The sequence below is a fragment of the Dendrobates tinctorius genome, unplaced genomic scaffold (assembly GCF_039654945.1).
Source record: "Dendrobates tinctorius isolate UK_male_01 unplaced genomic scaffold, ASM3965494v1 ptg000017l, whole genome shotgun sequence".
Classification (NCBI taxonomy): Eukaryota; Metazoa; Chordata; class Amphibia; order Anura; family Dendrobatidae; genus Dendrobates; species Dendrobates tinctorius.
In genome coordinates, this window is record NW_027361685.1 from 1,451,849 (window position 1) to 1,479,530 (window position 27,682).

Sequence of the window (27,682 nt, forward strand, 5' to 3'; positions counted from 1 at the left end):
CTAGGCAGCCCGCCTGATCTAATACTATGGGCGTAACTAATAGGCTGTTAGCCTGGATGATATGCATTACCATTGTGTGAACAGCGGAGCATACAAGTCTTCATTGTGCATTAATATACCAAGCATCCGACCCCTCCATACACTGGTAGGTTGTGAGTGGTTGTCTCATCGGTATTCTTGCACCTGTGTTGCCCCCATCTTAACTATATGGGCCCACTCACCCTGACAGTGCATTTGTTTGGAGGTCTGGGCAGGTCAGCATCTCTGCTTTTTGCTGTGGTTTTGAACATTTGACATTTGCCTGAATTTTTATATTTACACATATATTTTTTGTCTTAACTCTATACTATTTCACATTAGAAGCTGTGTATTTTTGTAATTATTTGTATGTATACATGATTAAATACCACTTCTGTCTGTAAAAACAATCCCTTTTAATCCCTTTCTGACATCGGGTGTAAATGTACGCTGATGTCGGACTCCCTCCTTTTGATGTGGGCTCCAGCGCTGAGCCCACATCTTTTCTCACACATGATGGGCCAGAAATCCCGCACATCGGTGACCCTGTCACGTGATCGCGGTCACCGATAGGTTGGAATGACAACCAGAGGTCTCCAGCAGACCTCTATGGTTGTCACTTCCGGATCCTATGAGCTCTGCCCAGTGGTCGGCGCTCATAGCAAGTGAGCAACTCTGCTACATGCAGGTGATCTGATCATTGCCTGTATGTAGCAGAGCCGATCGGGTTTAGAAAGCTTCTAGCCTCCCATTGAGACTATTGAATCATGCCTGTGGAGACATGGGTTGTCAGCGCGCACCCCGGTCCGCTGGCCGAAACGACATGGATCAGGGATCATCCCACCGAACGCAGGCTCTCCCTTTAACATGGGCATAACGCTACTCAGACAACACACAGTGAGTGTAATGCAGTGTGGCAATGCTTTATTGTACCACAAAACAGGCAGATAACACATAGAACAGTCCCAGCAAAATACCCAACAGAGTGCACATTACAGAGTCTCAGCCTTCCGCTGATTTGCTCCTGGGGTCGCTACCCCACCTGTGGCACGCTCAGAGAGGAGGTAACGACAAGCGTAGGAAGATGACAATCCATTCAGTCCATACAAGGTAAAAGGCCAGTTAATCCGAGGATCACAACCTGGCTTCTCCAAACGTATCCATGGTTCAGCGATGGTGAATGAAGCAGATCTGTATTCTTCCAACCAAGGCTGAAAACCCCTAGGTTGTTTCCTGTAGAATGATAGATCCATGTCCCTCGTGATGTAAAAACTATACGAAGTATAAAGTTTGAAGTCTGGGATCTGCCGATATGTGGCTAGTTTTCTGTTTCAGATAACATGATTTTAATTTTTTTTTGTCCAGTCTCGCTGGAATATAGATCAATATTAAATAGTCACCTGATGACGCCTTTGGTGAGGACAATGAAACCCGTAGAAATGTGAGGCTTGGAGAGTGAGTGTGTATACATCACCTCACCCTATATACTGAGATGTGGGGTACATGTTTTTTTCTATTAGTCACCTTCTGACTAACATTCAGGGGGTGAATTATGGGTATAGTTTTACATTTGGAATTAATAAAGTTTAGTTTTATCCTTTTTTCAGCATACAGGAGGAATGACAAGAGACAACCCATTTAAGAAAATTCAATTTTGGTTAAAACTATTCCAACATTATGAACATAAAAAAGGCTTCTCCCCTATGTGACGTTTCTGATGTTTATTAACAGCTGATTTCCAAGTAAAATATTGACAACATTAAGAAAATCAAAAAGGCTTCTCCCCTGTGTATGTTCTCTGTTGAGGTGGCTCAGTCGTTAGCACTGCAGCCTTGTAGTGCTGTAATCCTGGGTTCAACTCCCATCAAGGACAACATCTGCAAGGAGTTTGTATGTTCTCCCTGTGTTTGCATGGGTTTCCTCCCACATTTGAAAGACATACTGATAGGGAATTTACATTGTGAGCCCCATTGAGGACAGTGATGATAATGTGTGCAAACTGTAAAGGGCTGCGGAATAGGTTAGTGCTATATAAAAAGAAAGATTATTATTAGTAGTAAGATTCCATTTCTGTTAAAACATTTCCCACATTATGAACAGGAAAAATGGCTTCTCTGATGTGATCAAGATTTATTTTCGATTAAGCATGAAGGAAGTTTCTCCCCTGTGTGAGTTATTTGGTGTGGAACAAGACTCCATTTCTGGTTAAAAATTGTTCCACATTCTGAACATGAAAAAGGCTTCTCCCCTGGTGAGTTCTCTGGTGCCTAACACAATGTGATTTAGTGCAAAAACATTTCCCGCATTCTGAACATGAAAAAGGTTTCTCCCCTGTGTGTGTTCTCTGGTGATTAACAAAATGTGATTTATGTGCAGAAACATTTCCCACATTCTGAACAGGAAAAAGGCTTCTCCCCTGTGTGAGTTCTCTGGTGTCTAACAAAATGTGATTTATGTGCAAAACATTTCCCACATTCTGAACATGAAAAAGGCTTCTCCCCTGTGTGAGTTCTATGGTGATTAACCAAATGTGATTTCTGGTTAAAAGATTTCCCACATTCTGAACAGGAAAAACGCTTCTCCCCTGTGTGATTTCTCTGGTGATTAACCAAATCTGATTTCTGGTTAAAACATTTTCCACATTCTGAACATGAAAAAGGCTTCTCCCCTGTGTGAGTTCTATGATGATAAACCAAATGTGATTTCCGGTTAAAACATTTCCCACATTCTGAACAGGAAAAAGGCTTCACCCCTGTGTGAGTTCTCTGGTGAGTAACAAAATGTGATTTCTGTATAAAACATTTCCCACATTCTGAACAGGAAAAAGGCTTCTCCGCTGTGTGAGTTCTATGGTGATTAACCAAATCTGATTTCAGTGTAAAACATTTCCCACATTCTGAACAGGAAAAAGGCTTCTCCCCTGTGTGAGTTCTTTGGTGTGTAACAAAACGTGATTTCCATGTAAAACATTTCCCACATTCTGAACAGGAAAAAGGCTTCTCCCCTGTGTGAGATCGATGGTGCCTAACACATTCTGATTTAGTGCAGAAACATTTCCCACATTCTGAACATGAAAAAGGCTTCTCTCCTGTGTGAATTTTATGGTGATTAGCCAAATCTGATTTCTGGTTAAAACATTTCCCACATTCTGAACAGGAAAAAGGCTTCTCCCCTGTGTGAGTTCTCTGGTGTCTAACAAAATGTGATTTATGTGCAAAACATTTCCCACATTCTGAACATGAAAAAGGCTTCTCCCCTGTGTGAGTTCTATGGTGATTAACCAAATGTGATTTCTGGTTAAAAGATTTCCCACATTCTGAACAGGAAAAACGCTTCTCCCCTGTGTGATTTCTCTGGTGATTAACCAAATCTGATTTCTGGTTAAAACATTTCCCACATTCTGAACATGAAAAAGGCTTCTCCCCAGTGTGAGTTCTATGGTGATTAACCAAATGTGATTTCTGGTTAAAAGATTTCCCACATTCTGAACAGGAAAAACGCTTCTCCCCTGTGTGATTTCTCTGGTGATTAACCAAATCTGATTTCTGGTTAAAACATTTCCCACATTCTGAACATGAAAAAGGCTTCTCCCCTGTGTGAGTTCTATGATGATTAACCAAATGTGATTTCCGGTTAAAACATTTCCCACATTCTGAACAGGAAAAAGGCTTCACCCCTGTGTGAGTTCTCTGGTGAGTAACAAAATGTGATTTCTGTATAAAACATTTCCCACATTCTGAACAGGAAAAAGGCTTCTCCGCTGTGTGAGTTCTATGGTGATTAACCAAATCTGATTTCAGTGTAAAACATTTCCCACATTCTGAACAGGAAAAAGGCTTCTCCCCTGTGTGAGTTCTTTGGTGTGTAACAAAACGTGATTTCCATGTAAAACATTTCCCACATTCTGAACATGAGAATGACTTCTTTGCTTTAGCAGCAGTTTGTTTTTTATTGCCTCTTTTGTGACTTTGATTTTCCTTAGTAGTCAGTAATGAATCAGAAGATGGGACCTGTTTCATAGGATCAGATGACAGATCTTTGCTGTGAATGGATGATGATATATCTGGAGTAATGGCATTCACTTCAATTGTATCTTGTAGGATCTCAAGATCAGATTTAAAAATTGAAGATGTCAGCTGTCCATCTGATCTCCTGGTACAGTCATCTGCTAAGATATAAAACAATTATTATTTATTAATAAAATATCCTTGAGTTTTATATTTTTGAACATTTCTACTTAAACTGTCCATAAAAATGGCAAGCTATGTAAAAAACTTTAATCATTTACTAAGACAATGACTGTTCACAGTCTAGTAGAAAACTTTGTTGGATGAACCAGTAGTGTTTGGTAGAGATGAGCGACACTTCCTTTTTTCGGGTCGAGTCTGGTTTCATGAAACACGACTTTCTTAAAAGTCGGGTCGAACGAAATCGGCCGACTATAGGGAAAAGTCGGGGTCCGACTGAAACACGGAACCCAATGCAAGTCAATAGGGCAGCAAAGTCGGTAGGGAGTGGAGGACAGTAAACACACCTACAGTGCCCATTTTAATGGCAACGACATCAATTCTTATTACTTAAGCTTGTCAACCTTAATTTACTTTATAATAATACTTACGCATTGAAAACTGGGGCTTATTTGGCTAAAGTTGTGGGGGGGGTAGGGCTGACGCCAGGTTTTCATGTGCCCTGGGCCAAAGAGTGTCAGTGCGCCCTTTTAACACATACCACAATTCATAATGCTCCGATACCGCACAGAAATATAGGTATAGTACAATGAAAAATATTTCACTGCTTACATGACATGACTGATATTATCTATTTTAAATTCTACAATAGCTCAAAAAGTACAGTATATTACTTCATACAGTATTATGGCCACCACCTAGTGCACCATACAGAATAATGAGCGCCATATATTTCTCCATACAGAATAATTGGTCCCATATAATGTTCCATACAGTATATGATGAGCTCCACATAATGCTATAGTATATGTTGGTCCCCATGGATGATGCTCCACTGTCTTATGAGCCCAAATAATGCTCTATATATAATGGGCCCCATTTCTAATGCTCCAGTGTATAATGGGCCCCATAAATGCTGCTCCAGTGTCTGATGTAACCCATTTGAAATGCTCCAGTATATGTTGGTCCCCATGGACGATGCTCCAGTGTTATGGGCCCAAATAATGCTCCATATATAATGGGCCCCATTTCTAATGCTCCAGTGTATAATGCTCCCCGTAAATGCTGCTCCAGTGTCTGATGTCCCCCATTTGGAATGCTCCAGTATATGTTGGTCTCCATGGACGATGCTCCAGTGTGTTATGGGCCCAAATAATGCTCCATATATAATGGGCCCTATTTCTAATGCTCCAGTGTATAATGGGCCCCATAAATGCTGCTCCAGTGTCTGATGTGCCCCATTTGGAATACTCCAGTATATGATGGGCCAAATGGATGATGCTCCAGTGTATGATGGGCCCCATATCTCATTCTCCAGTGTATATTGCTCCCCCAAAAATGCTCCCAACATTTAAAAAAATTAAATACCTCTCCTCGCTGGGCACTGCTGTACTCTGGACTCCTCAGCTTTGCCATCTTCAAGTTCTCTGCACTTGTACTGTTTCGGTAGAGGGCATACAGACGTAATGTCAACGCGCTCTCAAACCTGAATGTCACTGTCAGGAAACGCGGAAGATGTCACGGCGGTAGGGAGAGGTAAGTACTGCAAGTGCTGTGGCCCTGAGCAAGCATGGGTGGCCCACTCGTGGGTGATGGCACTGGCACAGGGCCCCTCATATTACGACGGTATGTCTGACGGCGAGTGGGCCCTCCCACCGGCAGAGACACTTTTGCGTGCTATGAGGGGCCCTGTGCCACTGCTGTTGCCCACGATTAGGACCCCCCCACCTGCTCAGGGAACCGGCACTTTTATCTGCACCTTCCTCTGTGTCACCGTGTAAGGTGGTATAGTATGCGGGAAGGGGCACCTGAGTTTCATCAGTGTCACATTCTGGCTCTTTAGAGTGCGAGAGGAATGTAGTGCTGTGGGTGAATGTACCAGCGGAATCATCTAGCAGTGGCTGTGCATCAGTGCACTCAATCTCCGATTCATGTTGGACTGGGGAATTCAGGATTTCACTTGATAAAACAGGCATGGCATGTGAAAAGGGCTCCATGGAGTAATCTGAATTGTGGGCTGCCGCATCCTGCACTTTGGGTGGGGGTGAAGGAGACAAGGAAAGGGGTGGTTCTTGACCAGAAGCCTGCACTGACAACTCAGTGCTTGCATTTTTGTAAACTTCTGAAGAGGAGGTGATAAAGATGGAGGCTGTTTTGGCAATGTAAGGCAGTTCCTGATGCTCTGGCTTTAAAAGCAGTTTACCTACTCCCATAAAAGAGAGCCTTGAAGGGCTTCTTGTGCCAGACGATGACGCAGGCTCAACACCTCCTGCCTTAGCTGCTATTGTGCTTTTGGCCCTACCAGCAGATGCACCACCACCATCAGTACCAGCTGGCCCCCCACACCCACGTCCGCGGCCTCTTCCACCATACTTAATAATTTTTGTGAAAATGAACTCAAAATACAAGCAGATATATGGTACTGTATCAGAAGCAGACAGCTCTATACCGTCTAGGGATAATTGTAAATCTCCGTATATACTTCATGGGTCAGACACAGACGGTCACAGGCTCAGTATGGATTAGACAATAATATAAAAATTTGCAAAAGGGTACAGTATCACTAGATACAAGGTATATATAGTATAGATTAAACATGCTGAATATCCATATACTTTTCAGGAGGCAAACACAGACGCTCTCAGGCCCAGTATGGATCCGACAACAATATAGAAAGTTGAGAAAGGGTACTATGGCGCCCCTTAGGGTATGGTCGCCACAGAGGTACTGCACCTCATCCAAAGGTGTGGTATCCCATCCTCAGGTAAGGAGGGATCACCATTCAGGACTCCTAAACCTGCACTCAACACACACACTAGTTAGTCAGGGCATCTGTGTGTACCCGGCGAGAGGATGGCCTCATCCCAGACTAACTAGGAAAGGGTGTTGGGGGTTAGTGTTGAAGGTAAGTACAGTGGGAGGAGCTTAGGTAGTGGAGTGATTATGGCCATCCAATGAGAGAGAGCAAGGTGACAGTTGGTGGGTGTAGCTAGTCTGAGGTAAATGGATCTTTCTAGAGAGTTGTCAGTTGGTGACAGGACAGAGTAAGAGCAGGATTGCTGTGAGAGGGCTGAGGGTCAGAGAAGATAGAAACACCTTGTCCAAGCTCCTAGACTGGAAGGAAGGCATCTTTGGGGCATGGGAAATGCAATAAGCCACCTGTGAGGCCTGTTTCTGGAGAAGGAAGAACCAGGCCTCGTTCGGGAAGGTGGCTCCTGAAGGTAGTGGAGAAATACAGGGCTCAGCTAGAAAGACGGAGGCTGAGATAACTTTAAGTGCCTCAGTCGCAGCCGCATTCAAAACTCAAAAAGGCAGCAGATGGAATAAAAGACCCCAGGGCCTGACCCACGTAGCCCAGTGTGATCCGTGGCTGCCCGCTTGGGATACTGTTTGCGAAGGCGCACAACAGGAAGGAAGGGAGAGGTCAGCGCAGAGACACGGCCTAGAAAGGATACACAAGGAGGAGTCTTGAACAGGTGTTCCTGATCTACCTTGGAGTTTGCCGGACCCCTCCCTCGGAGGACACAGTACCAAGTGGGTCATCTTGTGCACAAAACTTTTGAGGAAAAACTCAGAAACTGCACCCAACTGTGTCCTTGATGTCTTTTACAACTCGCCTGCTACACACGCTACACTCACCATCATCGTCAACGGCTCACAAGCACCATCTCAACTGCCCTGGGATATAGCTGTGCCCGTGGAGAGCTTCATCATCTTGGATGCTTTAACACCGTCCCAGAGGATATGTATTGCAGCGTTGGCTACCCAAGCTGAGTACCATGGGTGGCGTCACGATCCCCCTTTTTCAAATTAATTATCATACCATCTTCCCCCTCATCTGAACTGTCATGTTCTTTATTGGACACCCAGGGCCACGGACCGTGTAACAATCACCACCGTGACATACTTCCCCCTTAAAAGAGCCTGAAAGGCCCGGTACTGAGTAACCCCCAGCCCTGCGTGGCGTTTAATTTTAACACCAGATACCAGGGATATATAGTATAGTTTCAACATTCTAAATCTACGTTTATATTTTTGGAGGCAGACACAGACGCTGTCATGGCCAGTATGGATTCGACAACAATTAAAAAAGGAGAAAAAGGGTACAGTATCACCAGATACAAGGTATATATAGTATAGTTTAAACATTCAAAATCTCCGTAGACATTTCAGGAGGCAGACACAGACGCTCTCAGTCCCAGTATGCATTAGCCAAGAATATAAAAAGTAGAAAAAGGGTACTGTATCACCAGATACAAGGTAGATATACTGTAGCATTGTTTAAACATTGCAAATCTCCCTATTTATTTCAGGAGGCACACACAAACGCTCTTAGGGTCAGTATGGATTACACAATATAAAAATCAGTAAAAGGGTAAGGGATTAGGGATGGGCGAATCCTGAAATACTCGGAATCGCTAGACTGTAACGAGTCCGAGTCGGAAACTCGCTATTCGTTGCGAGTCTAGCGATTCCAATGTTAATGAATGGGGATGCGAGTATTGCAGCGATTCCAATGTTAATGAATGGGGAATGGCAATCCTAGTTTTTTCAGAGTTTAATACAAGCAATCCTAGTTTCTTAGCGATTTTGTGTCCCCCTGCTGACACAAAATCGCTAAGAAACTAGAATTGCTTGTATTAAACTCTGAAAAAAAAAAAAATAGGAGTCTTAGCGATTTTGTGTCCCCCTGTTGACTAGTGTTGAGCTTTCCGATTGGCTGCCGAAATGATGTCATCATGATGCGCTGTCTGTGCGCATTATGATGCGCCGTCAGTTCGGGCCTTCGGGGGGGCTGTGCCGACTGTCCGGGGGTCTTTACCGGCCTGCCGGTGGTCTGTGCCGGCCTGCCGGTGGTCTGTGCAGGCTCCGGTGGTCTGTGCCGGCCTGCCGGTGGTCTGTGCAGGCTCCGGTGGTCTGTGCCGGCCTGCCGGGGGGTCTGTGCCGGCCTGCCGGTGGTCTGTGCCGGCCTGCCGGTGGTCTGTGCCGGCTCCGGTGGTCTGTGCCGGCCTGCCGGGGGGCTGTGCCGGCCTGCCGGGGGGCTGTGCCGGCCTGCCGGTGGTCTGTGCAGGCTCCGGTGGTCTGTGCAGGCTCCGGTGGTCTGTGCAGGCATCGTCCGATGGGACTACAAGTCCCATCGGGCGATGTCTGCTACCATGACAGTGATTGACAAATTAGCCAATGATGGGACAGTAGTAGTCCCATCATCCGGCTAATGTGTTGAATGTAAAAAAAAAAATAAAAAAATTACATGCTACATACATGCAACATGCATACTACATATATACTACATGCAACATACATACTACATGCATACTACATGCATACTACATACATACTACATACATACTACATATATACTATATATACTACATGTAACATACACCATTGTAGGCATTTACTACAGGCCGCCTGTGCAAGCTGAAGATATGGATGAACTCTTTATGCATCAAATGGCCAAGTTCTCCAAAAAATATGACATAGTTGTCATGGGAGATTTCAACTATCCAGACATTTGTTGGGAATCTCTCTCAGGCAAAACTAACAGGTCAAGGAAATTCTTATCCTCTCTTGCTGACAACTTTATCTTCCAAAAGGTAAGGGAGAAAACAAGGGGAACTGCTACCTTGGATCTAATCCTTATAAACAGGGAGGAAATGGTTGAGGAGGTAAAAGTGGCTGGGACCCTAGGAGGTAGCGACCATGCTATTTTAGAATTTTGGATAACTAGAGGCGGAAGACCTGTGAAGATTCAGACGTCAAGGTTAGATTTCAGAAAGGCAGATTTTAAGGGATTCAGAAAGAGAATTGGAGGGATCCAATGGCTGGATATCCTTAAAGACAAAAATGTCCAGGAAGGATGGGAAATCTTGAAAAATGAAATTCTCAAAGCACAATTGTTAACAATTCCGAAAAGAGGGAAGAATAGGAAGCAGTTAAGGAAACCAGGATGGATGAACACAGAACTTAAGCACATGCTAAAAAGGAAGAAAAAAATGTTTATAAAATGGAAAGAGGGAGGCATATCTAAAGAAGAATATAATGCTGTCTGCAGAACCTGCAGGGCACAAATCAGATTATCTAAAGCTGAAAATGAATTGAGGCTTGCAAGAGATGTCAAAAGCAATAATAAAGGATTTTGGGGATATGTCAAAAGTAAAAGAAAAGTCAAAGATGCTATAGGATTTTTACAGGATGAAAATGATGAAATGGTAAGACAGGATGTTGAGAAGGCTGAACTTTTAAATTCCTATTTTGCATCTGTTTTCTCTCAGAAAGGAAATGTAACATCAACTGTTATTCACTGTCCTATTAAGGGAATAGAAGAATCCAGGATATCTATAAACAGAAAGATAGTGAGGAAACACTTAGCTAGCCTAAATGAATTCAAGTCTCCAGGTCCAGATGAATTACACCCCAGAGTACTGAAGGAGATAGCAGAAGAAATTTTTGAACCCCTCTCTATAATCTTTGAAAATTCTTGGAGAACAGGAGAAGTGCCAGAAGACTGGAGAAGAGCAAATGTTGTTCCTATCTTCAAAAAGGGGAAGAAGGTGGACCCAGGTAACTATAGGCCGGTGAGTCTGACTTCTATACCAGGAAAGATCTTTGAACAAATTATTAAACAACATGTATGTCAATACCTGGATAAGAATGAAGTGATTAAACAGAGTCAGCATGGGTTTGTAACTAATAAGTCATGTCAGACTAACTTAATTTCCTTCTATGACGGTATCACTGATTGGGTGGATCAAGGAAATGCTGTAGATATAGTATATCTTGACTTCAGCAAAGCATTTGACAAAGTCTCTCATACAATCCTTATTGAAAAAATGATTAAGTATGGAATGGACAAGGCAACTGTTAGGTGGATTCATAACTGGCTTAGTGATCGGACCCAAAGAGTGGTCGTAAATGGCTGCACATCCAGTTGGAAGAATGTCTCAAGTGGGGTACCACAGGGCTCTGTCCTGGGCCCTGTATTGTTCAACATCTTTATCAACGATTTAGATGAAGGAATTGAGGGTAAACTGATTAAATTTGCTGATGACACAAAGCTAGGAGGGATAGCTAATACTAGAGAAGAGAGAGAGAGGATTCAAAAAGATTTAAATAAACTGGAGAAGTGGGCAGCAACTAACAGAATGGTTTTTAACAGGGAGAAATGCAAAGTACTACATCTGGGCAATAAAAATGGAAAAAGCATATATAGAATGGGAGGAATAGGGCTAAGTGACAGCACATGTGAAAAAGACTTGGGTATACTAATAGATCACAGACTGAATATGAGTCAACAGTGTGATGCAGCAGCAAAAAAGGCAAATGCAATTCTAGGATGTATTAACAGAAGCATACAGTCTAGATCACGTGAAGTCATTATTTCCCTCTACTCCTCTTTGGTCAGACCTCATCTGGAATATTGTGTCCAGTTTTGGGCACCACATTTTAAAAAAGACATCAACAAACTGGAGCAAGTTCAGAAAAGAGCGACCAGAATGGTGACCGGTCTGCAAACCCTGTCTTATGAAGAAAGGTTGCAGGATTTGGGAATGTTTAGTTTGCAAAAGAGAAGACTGAGAGGAGACTTAATAGCTGTCTACAAATATCTAAAGGGCTGTCACATTGTAGAAGGATCAACTTTATTCTCATTTGCACAAGGAAAGACTAGAAGCAATGGGATGAAACTGAATGGGAGGAGACACAGATTAGATATTAGAAAAAACTTTTTGACAGTTAGAGTGATCAATGAGTGGAACAGGCTGCCACGAGAAGTGGTGAGTTCTCCTTCAATGGAAGTCTTCAAACAGAGGCTGGACAGACATCTGACTGGGATGATTTAGCGAATCCTGCTTTGAGCAGGGGGTTGGACCAGATGGCCCAGGAGGTCCCTTCCAACTCTACAATTCTATGATTCTATGATTCTACTACATATATACTACATGCTACATACATGCAACATACATACTACATACATGCTACATACTACATACATACTACATACATACTACATACATACAACATATATACTATATATACTACATGTAACATACATACTACATATATGCTACATGCTACATACATGCAACATACATACTACATACATGCTACATGCATACTACATACATACACTACATGCATGCAACATGCATACTACATATATACTGCATATATACTACATGCATGCAACATACATATATACTACATACAATACATACATATAGACATACAGTACATATAACATAGAGTACATACTTACCGTCACTTGTCACTTTGATCCCCGAAGCCATTGTCGTCTGAGGAATAAATATCAAAATAAAAAAACACCAATATACTTACCCCGATCCGCAGAAGTCCACGAGGGTCCCACGTCCATCTTGCGTGGAGAACAGCAGCATCAGCTGATGCTACCGTTCTCTACCAGCTCCAGGAATACAATGACGGAAGGTAGGTATCCTTCCGCACTGTATTCCTCCACCACTTTAAAAAAAAAAAAAAAGTCCCTAGTCTCACTTTATGACATTGCTGCATGGGAAATTCCCACGCAGCAATGGCATAAAGTGAGACTAGGGACTTTTTTTTTTTACAGTGGTGGAGGAATACAGTGCGGAAGGATACCTACCTTCCGTCATTGTATTCCTGGAGCTGGTAGAGAACGGTAGCATCAGCTGATGCTGCTGTTCTCCACGCAAGATGGACGTGGGACCCTCGTGGACTTCTGCGGATCGGGGTAAGTATATTGGTGTTTTTTTATTTTGATATTTATCCCTCAGGTGACAATGGCTTCGGGGATCAAAGTGACAAGTGACGGTAAGTATGTACTCTATGTTATATGTACTGTATGTCTATATGTATGTATTGTATGTAGTATATATGTATGTTGCATGCATGCAGTATATATGCAGTATATATGTAGTATGCATGTTGCATGCATGTAGTGTATGTATGTAGTATGCATGTAGCATGTATGTAGTATGTATGTTGCATGTATGTAGCATGTAGTATATATGTAGTATGTATGTTACATGTAGTATATATAGTATATATGTTGTATGTATGTAGTATGTATGTAGTATGCATGTAGTATGTAGCATGTATGTAGTATGTATGTTGCATGTATGTAGCATGTAGTATATATGTAGTATGTATGTTACATGTAGTATATATAGTATATATGTAGTATATATGTTGTATGTATGTAGTATGTATGTAGTATGCATGTAGTATGTAGCATGTATGTAGTATGTATGTTGCATGTATGTAGCATGTAGTATATATGTAGTATGTATGTTACATATAGTATATATAGTATATATGTAGTATGTATGTAGTATGCATGTAGTATGTATGTAGTATGCATGTAGTATGTATGTTGCATGTAGTATATATGTAGTATGCATGTTGTATGTATGTAGCATGTAATTTTTTTTTTTTATTTTTTTTTTTTACATTCAACACATTAGCCGGATGATGGGACTACTACTGTCCCATCATTGGCTAATGTGTCAATCACTGTCATGGTAGCAGGCATCGCCCGATGGGACTTGTAGTCCCATCGGACGATGCCTGCACAGACCACCGGAGCCTGCACAGACCACCGGAGCCTGCACAGACCACCGGCAGGCCGGCACAGCCCCCCGGCAGGCCGGCACAGACCACCGGAGCCTGCACAGGCCACCGGCAGGCCGGCACAGACCACCGGCAGGCCGGTACAGACCCCCGGACAGTCAGCATAGCCCCCCCGAAGGCCCGAACTGACGGCGCATCATGATGACGTCATTTCGGCAGCCAATCGGAAAGCTCAACACTAGTCAGCAGGGGGACACAAAATCGCTAAGACTCCTATTTTTTTTTTCAGAGTTTAATACAAGCAATTCTAGTTTCTTATCGATTTTGTGTCAGCAGGGGGACACAAAATCGCTAAGAAACTAGGATTGCTTGTATTAAACTCTGAAAAAACTAGGATTGCCATTGATTTGTATTGGACTCGTTACTGTGCGAGTAATCGCTTGGAAACTCGCAGAGTACTGACTCCTGCGAGTCCCCTACTACTCGCAGAGTAACGAGTCCTAACGAGTAGATTCGCCCATCCCTATAAGGGATCTGAAGCGTACAGCTGTATACAGTGTAGGGGGCATTGTAAATCTCAGTATATATTTCCAGAGTCAGAAACAGACTGTCACTGGCTCAGTATGGATTAGACCACAATATAAAAAGCATTAAATGGGTAAGGTGTCACAAGCGTACAGCTGTATACAGTGTTGGGGTAATCTTAAATGTACAAATATATTTCTGGAGTTACAGACAGATGTTCACAGGCTCAGTATGGATTACACAAGAATATAAAAATGAGAAAAAGGGAAATGTATTCGAAACGTACACCATTATACAGTGTTGGGGTACTTTGAAATCTTCGTATATATTTCAGTCTCAATAAGCCAGTCCAGACTCTCCGCTACAAGAAGCTAGATGGATAAAAGTACAGATGGAAAGTCGAGTGATTTCAGAAAAGTTTGAATTACTACCGTATATACTCGAATATAAGTCGAGATTTTCAGCCCATTTTTTTGGCTGAAAGTCCCCCCTCTCGGCTTATATTCGAGTCATATACACCAGGGAGTCAGAGGGGGGCGGGGGTGTCAGGTCATACTTACCCATTCTGACGCTGTCTCTTGAGCCCCCAGCTTCTCCGCGCTCTCCCTTCCTGCCTTCAGCGGTCACGTGGTACCGCTCATTAAAAATATGCGCATATTCATGAGTCTTAATGAGCGGTACCACGTGACCACTGAAGGCAGGAAGGGAGAGCGCGGAGAAGCTGAGGGCTGAAGAGACAGCATCAGGACGGGTAAGTATAGCGATACTCACCTGTCCTGCATCCATGGCTGCTTGCTGCTGTCTGGCACATCATCTGTCAGTGACTTCAGACAGCAGAGGGCGCGGTGACGTGGTTAGTGCGCACCACACCCCCTGCAGTCTGAACGTCACTGACCGATGACGTACCAGACAGCAGCAAGCAGCCATGGACGCAGGACAGGTGAGTATCTCAGGTGCCAGCAGTGACACCGGCACCTGACACCCAGCGACGGAGAGGTGAGTATGTCTTTTTTTTATTTTTACATGCAGCAGCAGCAGCAGCACATGGGGCCATAATCTATTTAGCATCTTATGGGGCAGCATATGGGGGAATAATCTATGGAGCTTCTTATGGGGGCAGCATATGGGGGAATAATATATGGAGCATCTTATGGGGGTAGCATTTGGGGGAACAATCTATGGAGCATCTTATGGGGGCAGCATATGGGGGAATAATCTATGGAGCTTCTTATGGGGGCAGCATATGGGAGAATAATCTATGGAGCTTCGTATGGGGGCAGCATATGGGAGAATAATCTATGGAGCTTCTTATGGGGGCAGCATATGGGGAATAATCTATGGAGCATTTTCCACCCTAGGCTTATACTCGAGTCAATACGTTTTCTGAGTTTTTGTGGCAAAATTTGGGGGATCGGCTTATACTCGGGTCGGCTTATACTCAAGTATATACGGTAATCGCGGGAAAACCTCCCGGGAGAATTAGCAGAGGCGATGGTGACCCTCAATTACTTTTACTGTGGATACAGCTAAAACAGAAATTAGTGAAGAAAGGGTTGCTGTATCGCAGCAGCGTCGATCCCATCACCGTTACTCACCTCCATCACATTGTGATCGCAGGGAGAGCTGTAGACATGGTCCTCACTGCCTATCATGATCTGTCTGGTCACTTTGGAGTGCAAAACACAGAAGCCACAGGCGTAGGGGATTCTGTTGGATTGCCATGAGAGGAGACATTGAAAAATAGTGGCAGGAAGGTCACACATCTATGACTATGAAAAATGTGAAAGGTGATCATAAAGCACCACTGCATCTGATTGTGAGTTGACGTCCATTACAAATGGTAGCCATTGATCATCTGAAGGTAGAGGCCAGCAGGACAGGCCATAGCTACATCTTAACCATCATCGATCAGTACACCAAATTTGTAGTGGCCGTCCCTGTGAAGGATTTAACTGGCCAGACTACACAGTGGTGGAGCAGGGAGAAGTAAGTATTGCAAGTGCTGTTTCCCTGAGCAAGCAGGGTGGTGCCAGTCGTGGGTGCCGGTACTGGCAAAGGGCCCTTCATCAGGCCTGGCGTCAGCACCCAGCGTACCCGGGCAAGTGCCGGGGCCCTGGCACGACGGAAGGGCCCACACACGCTGTCTGGCTGCTGGGGAATGCGACCTAATCTGATTCAGTGGCTCCGGCAGGAGACGCGCGCCTTAGCCAATCACAGTCCAGCAGCCCAGGAGTGTCTTCCTTTGATTGGTGGGAGAGCTCCCCTCCCCTGTCTCTTGTCACGTGTGCCGCGGCCCGCAGGGAGGAAGTGACGAGGCAGAAACAGGACAGGGCGGACGGAGGACGCAGGGCAGGAGCTCTGTGAAGCGCGCTGCGCGCCTCTCTCTGGAAATAGAGGGACCGGGCGGCGACCGGACACTGGCGACGGCAAGAGTCGAGACACATCTCCTGACCTGCCTACCACCCGCCAGGCTGCAGTGTGGTTCGGAGCCGCCGGTGTCAGGGAGGCACTGCAGGTATGTGACGGGCCCACCACAACAAGGGTGTCTCCCCCACGCCTCACAAATATCAGGCCCGAGCAGCCATGTTAGTGGTGGCAAACTCCTCAGAGTTCCCTGCATTCCTCACTTTCCCACTACCAGAGAACACACTGATGCTGTTCATGCTCTGTGGAGCCTTTATTTCAGCCTGGCAGCATGCCCGCCACACTAAGCTTGTGGGAGATTTGTTGGGACTGGCAGAGGATTTTCCACGACGTATCTGCAGTAAAATCCATTCCCAGTGTGTCACATGCGGATTTTATCAGGGATTTTCTCCTATATCCGCACAAATCTGCCTCACAGGTCAATTACCCTACAGTTTGAATATACACCATTAGACATTAGTCACAAGCACCTCACTGTGGTACGTGCAGTCGATGCCACGTTCACTGATGGAGACGCGCCTATGCTAGGAAGCTGCCGAAACAGATGTTACCAACCTTCCATACTGGCGGAAATATGATGAAAGCAAACCCGCTAAAGGTTAAGCAGAAAGTGGACACAATTGCAGAACCGTGTACACTGCCAATATTCAGCACAGAAACCCATAAGGGAAATCTGCACCAAGTGCGCATCGACTATAATAAAAATATTGCACGTGACCATTCCCATATTCCAGGGCAGCCCAGATGTGTGGTCACTGCTTTCTGGTAGTTGGCACCTGATGTGTGGTCACTGCTTTCTGGTAGTTGGCACCTGATGTGTGGTCACTGCTTTCTGGCAGTTGGCACCTGATGTGTGGTCACTGCTTTCTGGCAGTTGGCACCTGATGTGTGGTCACTGCTTTCTGGTAGTTGGCACCTGATGTGTGGTCACTGCTTTCTGGTAGTTGGCACCTGATGTGTGGTCACTGCTTTCTGGTAGTTGGCACCTGATGTGTGGTCATTGCTTTCTGGCAGTTGGCACCTGATGTGTAGCCACTGGCGGCTGACCTATATTTCTCTGCTGTATCTGTGCATCATGAATCGTGGTATGTGTTCAAGGGGGGGCCCACTGAGACTGTTTCGCCCGGGGCCCTCAAAAACCTGGAGCTGGCCCTGCCCCTCATAGCACGGCAGTGTGTCTGACGGCGAGTGGGCCCCCCCACCATCAGAGACACTTTACTGTACTATGAGAGGCCCTGTGCCAGTGCCGTCACCCAAGGGTGGGCACACACACCTGTTCAGGGCAACAGCACTTGCCCGGGGGCGGCAGGTGGTGACCCCGGTCCTGGGGGGGAGCACAGTTAGGGAGATTTAAAAAATTGCATATGTTTATGTGTAGGCTGGACTTTCAGCAGCTGCAAATGGAGGAATTGGAGAAGTCCGAGGAATAGGAGGACAAAAGCAAGCCATTTTTCTGCCAATCTATGTGCTATCAGGGGAAGGTGGGACAAAATCCTTGGAAACCCATGCGTGGTTCATTTTAATGAAGGTTAGATCATCCACATTTTGGGTTGACAGACGGGTCCTTTTTTCTGTCAGGATTGATCCAGCTGCACTGAAGACTCTTTCCGATAGCACACTTGCAGCTGGGCAAGCGAGCTCCTGTAAGGCATATTGGGCCAATTCAGGCCAGGTGTCCAGTTTAGCGGCCCAATAGTCAAAGGGGAATGACCTGTGTGGGAGAACATCGATATGGGAGGAGAAGTAGTTTGTAACCATAGTTGACAACTGCTGTCTCCTGTCACTTTCCATCGATTCTGTATTAGCTGTCGTCTGCACGGGACTTGAGAAAGAAACAAGAGAATGCTGGAGTCCAGATCTAAAGCAGTGCAAAATGTTATTGACAAACAACAGGCACATATAGAGTAACAGAACAATCATGATAGGATAATAAGAAGGCAATAAATGACTGCCCGGAGCCCACTGAGACAGACAAATCAGCAACAAGTAAATGTGTTATCATGTGAAAAGCACTCAGGCCCTTTGTAAGGGAAATGAATTAGTGCAGGTAAAAAGTGCTGGGGAGTCTGCACTGAAAAGAGTTAATCCACAGAAGTCTATGGCACTAGACCCTGGCAGTATGAATCTCTAGTGCTGTGGCAATGAGTATGACCCCCACTGATATCTAATTCGCTGTGGGCAATATAATCTGAAAATGCAGCATATCATAAGGGGGCAGTAAGACATCACCAGCGGACCAGCGTCCCCGCAGTAGCGAGTGCAGTACAATCCAGGCAGAAAAACGATCAGCACTGTGTATTATATCTATTGCACAGATGCCCAAACGAAGGGGAAGAAAAATATCATTGTATGGACATACCCATCATGTCCTGGTGCAAAGAGACCGCTGATCTGTGCACCCCAACACGTGTTTCGCGGTGAAAATACCGCTTCCTCGGGGGTAGTGCTGATCTTTTTTCTGCCTGGATTGTACTGCACTCGCTACTGCGGGGACGCTGGTCCACTGGTGATGTCTTACTGCCCCCCTTATGATATGCTGCATTTTCAGATTATATTGTCCACAGCGAATTAGATATCAGTGGGGGTCATACTCATTGCCACAGCACTATAGATTCATACTGCCAGGGTCTAGTGCCATAGACTTCTGTGGATTAACTCTTTTCAGTGCAGACTCCCCAGCACTTTTTACCTGCACTAATCCATTTCCCTTACAAAGGGCCTGAGTGCTTTTCACATGATAACAAATTTATTTGTTGCTGATTTGTCTGTCTCAGTGGGCTCCGGGCAGTCATTTATTGCCTTTTTATTATCCTATCATGATTGTTCTGTTACTCTATATGTGCCTGTTGTTTGTCAATAAAAGTTTGCACTGCTTTAGATAGATCTGGACTCCAGCATTCTCTTGTTTCTTTCCAATTTAGTGGGAGCCGTCTTTGTCGATTGAGACTACATGAGACACAATTCTTGTATTTACAGTAATGGACTAAAATGCTTCTTTGGAGAATTTTCTTTTTATACGGTACTTGAGAAATCAGACCACAACATGGTCTGGAACCCCGTCTCCAACGCCAGTTCGGCTGTGTGCACCACGAACACCTCTTCCATTTTGCCCACTACGGCTCGTGGGAGAACCATCACCGCTGCTGTGTGCTGGGAATGCCTCAAACAAATGGTTTACCAGAGTTGCTTGTTTATTAGCCAATATTAGCTCTAGGTTCTCCTGTGGCATGATGTTGTGTAGTTTGCATTTATAGCGTGGATCGAGGATGCTGGCCAACCTGTAGTCGTCATCCCTCATCATTTTGGCAATGCGGTGGTCCCTTTTTAGGATCCGCAAGGCATAATCTGACATGTGGGCCAATGTTCCAGGTGTCAATGCTGCACTGACAGTGATGTGTGGAGGAGCACTTTCTGGCAAATCCACATCCCTCCAGCCTTGTTGTGCCAGACGATGACGCAGGTTCAACACCTCCTGCCTTAGCTGCTATTGTGCTTTTCCCAGAACCAGCCGATGCACCACCACCACCATCAGTACCAGCTGCACCCCCCCGCCCACGTCCGTGGCCTCTTCCATCATACTTCCTCATTTTTGGGAAAATGTACCAAAAAGACCAGCAGAGAAATGGTACTGTACGAGGAGCGTACAGCTATGTAAGGTGTGTGTAAAAAGTGAAATCTCCGTATATATTTTGTGAGTCACAGACGTTCACCCAGTATGTATTTCACAGTAATCTAACAAGCAGATATACAGTACTGTATCAGAAGTGTACAGCTGTATACGTTGTTGGTGAAAATGTCAATCTCCGTATATGTATTTACGGAGTATCACACACACACGCTGACTCTGTGTAGATATGACCATAATAAGAACACCAGATATCCGATACTGTTTTATAATCAGACAGCAGTCAATACGGTGTATGGAGAAATGGAAATGTCCGTATATGTATTTACGGAGTGTCACACGCACACACGCTGACTCTGTAGATGTGCACTAACTGTAATAAGAACGCCAGATATCCGACACTGTTTGATAATCGGACAGCAGTCAATATGGTGTATGGAGAAATGGAAATGTCCGTATATGTATTTACGAAGTGTCACACACACGCTGACTCTGTGTAGATGTGACCGTAATAAGAACACCAGATATCCGATAGTGTTTGAATCGGACAGCAGTCAATACCGTGTATGGAGAAATGGAAATGTCCGTATATGTATTTACGGAATGTCACACACAAACGCTGACTCTGTGTAGATGTGACCGTAATAAGAACACCAGATATCCAATACTGTTTGAGAATCGGACACCTCTATACGGTGTATGTATGGAAAAATGTTAATCTCCGTGTATTTTTTTACGGAGTCACACACATATAGCATGTATTTGTCCGTGATACCAGCCAGTACACGGTGGTGTGTGAGGAGCGTACACCTCTATACGGTGTGTGAAAAAATTTACGCTCAGTATCTACTGTGCAGAAAAAAAGGAATAAAAGGATTTTTGCTTTTAAAAAATCAGTCTGCACAGCAGTGTGCAAACAGCAATGCAGCTATCAGGGAGCCTGTGGAGGAACGCACACATGGACCCGTTCCTCCCACGTCACCACGTGACGTAACTACACAGGCACAGCTCTCCGGCGCCCCCTTTGTCTCTCAGGTCAGTAAGGGAACTGCACCTAGAGCAAATGGTCGCCGGGGAGGAGGTCCTGTTACCCGCTGGGGGTTCTAAGATTCGTGATCAGAGTAAAAGCATCAGCCCAAGATTAAGTTTATAGTTTAATTGTCTTAAGAGCACACTAGATAATTACAGAAATATACAGTAAATTTGCAGTCAGAGAAAAGATATAACAATAAGGGTACAAGACTTAAGATATTAAGCTGGATGTCAATTTACCAGATTGTAGGGTCATGTGGGTGCTGGGGAGCTCTGCAGTCCACAGGTACAAGAATCTTAGTTGCCGGACAGACCCCCAAAGCATGGGCCGCTGCTCCCCTCGGCAGGTCTGTCCCCAGGTCCTTCTTAGATAGTCATTGTCCGGATCTTCTGTGTGAAGGAATGAATGTCTGCCAGGGGCTGCGAGTCCTTAAACATGCTAGGTTCCTCCCCCTGTGTCAGAGGGTGGGCTAATAATCCATGCTCCTAGGATGGAGCCAAAGCGTCTGGGACACACAAAGGACGTATATTCCTGCGTCTGCTAACAGGTACATTCTAATTGAAGCCCTAGGTTTTTTCCGGCCCCCTGCTGGCACGGCTCCGTACCTGAGCTTTGAAGCTCTGTTTTGGGCCTATTCTCATTATCACACCAATGGCCCTGCCTATTTAGCATTGGAACACCAAATCCTGCTTGTATTCACTAAGTACACAGCACCTGGGGGTATAGAAGCTGCCTGTAATTTCTGAACTTAGACCAAAATGCTTGCCGAGCTCAGACATGTGGCCCCATCTCTAAGATGGCGGCTGCTCCTTCATCACACCTCCCTGCTTTAGAGGGCGCTAGGGGGTATCACATTCCTGTGATCCCCATGCGCCCTTCCGCACCCTCTCCTTGCCGGGAAGGTTGCACACTGGGTGGGCACAAGCCTCCCGCTCATGATGGGCCTTCATCATGTTCACGTGGAAGGCCTTCCTCCTTCCACCGGCGTGGTCCAGGGTGACCAAATAGGTGACAGCGTTGAGCCGCTGGTGCACGAGGTATGGACGAAGCTTGTTTTGAGGTACGGGGACCAGTACCCACACCTTTTGACCCACCTCGTAGGTCCGCTCACAAGCATTCTGGTCGTACCACCGCTTCTGGTCAGCCTGGGCTTGGGCCATATTGTCATGCACCAGCCGTGTCAAGGCCGTCATTCTGTCTCGGAAGCGCACGACATACTCAATGACCGACACTCCAGGGTTAGCCAAATCCCCTTCCCATGCTTCCTTCACCAGAGCAAGGGGCCCCCGTACATGTCGCCCGTACAGGAGCTCAAAGGGGGAGAACCCTGTTGAGGCCTGTGGGACCTCTCGGTAGGCAAACAGCAGGTGTGGGAGATACCGCTCCCAGTCTCTCCCGTGGGAGTCGACCAACATCTTCAGCATCTGCTTTAAGGTGCCATTGAACTGCTCACACAGGCCATTAGTCTGTGGGTGGTACGGGCTGGCTACCAGATGTTGCACCTGTAACTGCTTACAGAGAGACTCCATCAGCTGCGACATGAACTGGGTCCCTCGGTCGGTGAGCATTTCCTGGGGAAACCCCACTCTGGAGAAAATCTCCAGTAAGGCAGTGGCCACTTTGTCGGCCCGAATGGACGACAAAGCTACCGCCTCCGGGTACCGGGTGGCATAGTCCACTACCGTTAGTATGAAGCATTTCCCGAAGCAGCTGGGAGTGGACAGAGGTCCAATGAGATCCACAGCCACCCTCGAGAAAGGCTCTTCGATGATGGGCAGAGTTACTAGTGGGGCTTTGGGGCGCCGCCCTGTTTTCCCCACCCTCTGACAGGTGTCACACGAACGGCAGTAGGCAATCACCTCGGTCCTCATTCCTGGCCAGTAGAAATGCTGAGCTAGCCTGCCCCTGGTTTTAGCAATCCCTAGGTGTCCAGCCATGGGAATCTCGTGTGCGATCCGCAACAATTCTGCCCTGAACGGATAGGGTACCACTAACTGTCGGTCCCTGGGCCATGCCTCCGGTGAACCCTGCTGGACCGTTACCCGGTACAGCCATCCCTGGTCCCAGACCACTCGCTCGCGGTGGGACTCCATGGGAGGCTGTGCCGCCTGCTCCTTGAGAGCTTTCAGGCTAGCGTCAGCTTCCAACGCTGCCTGAAATCCCTGACTCGATGTGGCAAGAATTGACGAAACTGCCACCTCCTCTGTCAGCTCCCCGGGACCTGTCTCCTGGCCGCTGTCTGACTCGGCAGCCACTTGGTCGGAGAGAGGGGAACCGTCGGACCTCCATGAGGCTCCTTGGGCTCCAGCGCTCCTACTCCTGGTAACAGCGGCCACGACCGCTGAGACCACAGGTAGCGCCTGCTTCCCCTCGGCCCCCGACCAAGTCGCTGGGTCAGGCAGACTTCCCTGGCCTCCTGACATCCCGGATGTGGGGAACTCCTGCTCTGGGGTCTTACCTGGTGGCTCCTCTCCCGGGACGCCCCCTCCCCCCATGGCCTGTTCCTCTTTCTGCAGAGGCCCTCGACTCAGCAGGCTGGATTCACTTAGGGGCCCTACACTGCCCATTGCAGCCCCTCCCTCCACCTCTGAGCTCTCCCCTGCAGGCTTCTCACCTGTCCTCACTGTGAGCCCTGTGTGTGTAGTGTCAGTGCATGGCTTACCATCAGGTTTCAGTCCCTCCCCCACTGTTGGAGGCACATTCAACACATTAACATTAGCATTCACAGTAGAGTCATGATATTCTTGGGGAGCCGGACTTGGGGGTTCAGTGGTTACCCACTGAGTCACTAGCCGCCCCAAATCGGTCCCAAGCAACACATTGGCAGGAAAATTTGGCATTACTCCCACCTCCATTGTTGGAGGCACATTCAATACATTAGCATTTGCAGTCACAGTAGGGTCATGACATTCTTGGGGAGCCGGACTTGGGGGTTCAGTGGCCACATACTGAGACACTAGCTGCCCCAAATCGGTCCCAAGCAACACATTGGCAGGAAGATTTGGCGTTACTCCCACCTCCCGCATTCCCCTCCCGGCACCCCAGTCCAAAAACACCTTGGCAACGGGCAGCGCCGGTTCAACACCTCCAATTCCGGAGATGGAAAGGGTTTTCCCAGGCACCAAGTCTTGAGGGGACACCACCTCAGGAAGTACCAGGGTCCGTTCAGCGCCTGTGTCTCGCAGTCCCATGACCGCTGAGCGGCCGATGGTGACGGGTTGGTAATTGTCCAGGGACCTCTCTCCACCCCCCCCACACACAAAACAGTGGACGGTTTCTGGGACAGGGATGGGGCCTTATGGCGCTGGGGACACGCAGCCTTAAAGTGTCCCGGCTGGTTGCAATGATGAAGTCTGGGTTCTGCTCCTGGCCTGGAGAGGGCAGCAGGGGGGTACACCCATTGCACTCTGGGGGCTGGGGGGACAGGGGCGGGACTGGGCTTACCCCCTTTCCAGGTGCTGCTGGCAGGCTTCTTCGGCTCAGGGGCCCTGTTGTTGGCATACTCGTCTGCCAGGGCGGCTGTAGCAGAAGCCCCCTTTGGTTCCCGGTCACGGAGGAACTGCTGGAGGTCCTCTGGGCAGTTCCACAAGAACTGCTCCGTGACAAACAGTTCCTGGACCTCCTGGCGGGTGGTGAGCTCTAGACGCGAGGTCAATTGCTCCGCAGCTCTCAGCAGTGCCCGCATGTGGTCGGTCCAGGTGTCCTTTGAGCCCCGCTGCAGGCTCCGGAACTTCCTGCGGTACGACTCCGGGGTGAGGTTGTAGTGCTGGATCAGGGCCCGCTTGATGCTGTTGTAGTTCTGCTCCTCCCCGGCAGGTAAGTCCCCCAAAACTTCCAGGGATTTACCCCTCAAACGGGGGGTCAGGTACCTTGCCCACTGATCCAGGGCCAGATGGTGTTGGAGGCAGGTTCTTTCAAAGGCCAGCAGAAAGGAATCCAGGTCTCCATCCTTTTCAAGCAAGGGGAAGTCCTCCGCCCGCACCTTGGAAGCCTTGGTCCCTGGTGGGGCTGGAGCGTCCAGCGGGAGCCCGTGCTGAGCCATCTCCAGTCGATGCCGGCGATCCGCCGCTTCACGGCGTTCAGTATACTCACGCTCCGCTGCTCTCGCGGCCGCTGCTTGCTCACGCTCCGCTGCTTTCTCTGCTGCCGCTAGGAGTCTGTCATGGGCGGCGTCATTACCAGCCTCGAGCTGTGCCATAGCCGCTTGGAAAAGGGCCTCCGATCTGGACAGGCTGGGGTGGGCATGTGGTGGGCAGTCCATTGCGGGACTGAGCACGGGGGTCTGGCTCCTTGGGGAGCCCTGGCTGAGCTCCCCCTCGCCTTCATTGGTATTGTCCTCCACCACCTCCACATAGACCATAGCATTGGCCTCCCCCTTTGTCCTACTCCTGGTGCCTTCCACCATCTTGGTAACCTTTGGTTACTGACACAGCTGCAACCCTGGCCTCGCACACAATTTATTATATTTGCCCTCTGACCGTCTAGTGCTGGGCTGACCTTAAGACCCCAGCAGTGAAAGTTACCGCTGGTAGTCTCTAGTGTCTGGGAGTAGGGGTCCCACGCACACTATTACTCTGATCCCACCGCTTGCCACCAAGTGTGGAGGAACGCACACACGGACCCGTTCCTCCCACGTCACCACGTGACGTAACTACACAGGCACAGCTCTCCGGCGCCCCCTTTGTCTCTCAGGTCAGTAAGGGAACTGCACCTAGAGAAAATGGTCGCCGGGGAGGAGGTCCTGTTACCCGCTGGGGGTTCTAAGATTCGTGATCAGAGTAAAAGCATCAGCCCAAGATTAAGTTTATAGTTTAATTGCCTTAAGGGCGCACTAGATAATTACAGAACTATACAGTAAATTTGGAGTCAGAGAAAAGATATAACAATAAGGGTACAAGACTTAAGATATTAAGCTGGACGTCAATTTACCAGATTGTAGGGTCATGTGGGTGCTGGGGAGCTCTGCAGTCCACAGGTACAAGAATCTTAGTTGCCGGACAGACCCCCAAAGCATGGGCCGCTGCTCCCCTCGGCAGGTCTGTCCCCAGGTCCTTCTTAGATCGTCATTGTCCGGATCTTCTGTGTGAAGGAATGAATGTCTGCCAGGGGCTGCGAGTCCTTAAACATGCTAGGTTCCTCCTCCTGTGTCAGAGGGTGGGCTAATAATCCATGCTCCTAGGATGGAGCCAAAGCGTCTGGGACACACAAAGGATGTACACTCACTGGCCACTTTATTAGGTACACCATGCTAGTAACGGGTTGGACCCCCTTTTGCCTTCAGAACTGCCTCAATTCTTCGTGGCAGAGATTCAACAAGGTGCTGGAAGCATTCCTCAGAGATTTTGGACCATATTGACATGATGGCATCACACAGTTGGCGCAGATTTGTCGGCTGCACATACCTGATGCGAATCTCCCGTTCCACCACATCCCAAAGATGCTCTATTGGATTGAGATCTGGTGACTGAGGAGGCCATTTGAGTACAGTGAACTCATTGTCATGTTCAAGAAACCAATCTGAGATGATTCGAGCTTTATGACATGGCGCATTATCCTGCTGAAAGTAGCCATCAGATGTTGGGTACATTGTGGTCATAAAGGGATGGACATGGTCAGCAACAATACTCAGGTAGGCTGTGGCGTTGCAACGATGCTCAATTGGTACCAAGGGGCCCAAAGAGTGCCAAGAAAAAATTCCCCACACCATGACACCACCACCACCAGCCTGAACCGTTGATACAAGGCAGGATGGATCCATGCTTTCATGTTGTTTACGCCAAATTCTGACCCTACCATCCGAATGTCGCAGCAGAAATCGAGACTCATCAGACCAGGCAACGTTTTTCCAATCTTCTACTGTCCAATTTCGATGAGCTTGTGCAAATTGTAGCCTCAGTTTCCTGTTCTTAGCTGAGAGGAGTGGTACCCAGTGTGGTCTTCTGCTGCTGTAGCCCATCTGCCTCAAAGTTCGACGCACTGTGCGTTCAGAGATGCTCTTCTGCCTACCTTGGTTGTAACGGGTGGCAATTTGAGTCACTGTTGCCTTTCTATCAGCTCGAACCAGTCTGCCCATTCTCCTCTGACCTCTGGCATCAACAAGGCATTTCCGGCCACAGAACTGCCGCTCACTGGATTTTTTTTCTTTTTCGGACCATTCTCTGTAAACCCTAGAGATGGTTGTGCGTGAAAATCCCAGTAGATCAGCAGTTTCTGAAATACTCAGACCAGCCCTTCTGGCACCAACAATCATGCCACGTTCAAAGGCACTCAAATCACCTTTCTTCCCCATACTGATGCTCGGTT

At 47.0% G+C, this 27,682-nt stretch overlaps 1 protein-coding gene across 2 annotated transcripts in view; it reads right to left on the minus strand.

The window, feature by feature from the left end:
* Positions 1-920: 920 nt before the first annotated feature.
* The window catches only part of LOC141082239 (uncharacterized), a 54,156-nt gene continuing 27,394 nt past the window's right edge, over positions 921-27,682 (minus strand). Inside the window, exon 10 of one of the 2 annotated variants that reach the window (XM_073566179.1) lies at positions 921-4,183. In XM_073566179.1, coding sequence (XP_073422280.1) covers positions 2,385-4,183 — 1,799 coding nt within the window. In that variant the 3' untranslated portion in view covers positions 921-2,384. Of the gene's footprint in view, positions 4,187-27,682 lie in introns of both variants that reach the window. The other variant, XM_073566178.1, reaches the window with a different exon arrangement.